At 48.4% G+C, this 903-nt stretch overlaps 1 protein-coding gene across 1 annotated transcript in view; it reads right to left on the bottom strand.

Annotated features, from left to right (window-relative positions):
* LOC130581223 (CCN family member 2-like) overlaps nt 1-903 on the bottom strand; it is a 12398-nt gene that overhangs the window by 5904 nt on the left and 5591 nt on the right. The window contains exon 2 of the mRNA XM_057379222.1: nt 658-871. Coding sequence (XP_057235205.1) covers nt 658-871 — 214 coding nt within the window. The remainder of the gene's footprint in view (nt 1-657; nt 872-903) is intronic.

Genomic DNA, 903 nt, shown 5'->3' with positions numbered 1-903 from the left:
CAGAGATGGGGCAAAGTCTTGTTTTTAAACAAAGATCAGGAGCTTGAGGAAATACTTTATTTTCCTCTAGACCAAAATAATTTCTGCTTGTTTTAGAAGAACCTACTAAACTAAAAAAAAAAAAAAAAAAAAAAAAATCAAAAAGAGTTTTCTTTTCTAGATGAAAAGAAGAGTCAGGAGAGAAAGCAGTTTCTGCATTTGTGTTTACCGGGCTCAGGAATTCTCATGTTCCACACAGACATGATGTGCTGAAGGAGCTCTTCAGCTCTTCCCACCCACACTCTTCTTCCCACAGCCAGAAATACACTTTGTCTCTTGCAGAGAAGCAGCCAAGTGCAGAACACCCATCCCRGGCACAAGGCAGAGGGATTTGGGGTGGGATATTCCAAGGAAAACTATTTTCAGTAAGAGATCAGATTGCTGATATTCACCCACATGGATAGGGGATGTCCCCTGAGGATGTGACAGGACACAGGAGATTCCCACAGCCCCCTCATGCCTTTGGAGTTGTGGGAAGCCAGCTGTAYGTGTGCCAGGGGATCTGCTGCTCACACGGCTGGCATTGATCTCCCAACATGACACTGAATGAAACTCCAAGGAAATTCTGATGGAGGCACCACGAGAAAACCACACAAGGAGAGAACATGCAGCTCTCACCTGAGCAGATTCCGCTGCCTCGGTGGATTTTGGAGAAGTCACAGTAGAGTCCCTTGTGGTGGTCACAGGGCCTGTGCAGGGAGCAGAGCTCACCCAGCTGCTGGGCACACACCTTGCAGCAGCCACAGGCATCCCAGATGTGGCTGGTACCGGCAGGGCACTCCAGATGYTGGGAGGGACACTGGCATGGGAACGTGCAGGCCTGTGGCTCTACCTGGAAGGCAAAAAGCCACAAAGAGAATGAGT

This window comes from Malurus melanocephalus, unplaced genomic scaffold (genome assembly GCF_030028575.1).
Source record: "Malurus melanocephalus ecotype Western Australia unplaced genomic scaffold, MMel_1.1 scaffold_393, whole genome shotgun sequence".
Taxonomy (NCBI): Eukaryota; Metazoa; Chordata; class Aves; order Passeriformes; family Maluridae; genus Malurus; species Malurus melanocephalus.
This window is presented reverse-complemented; position numbering and strand designations above follow the sequence as displayed.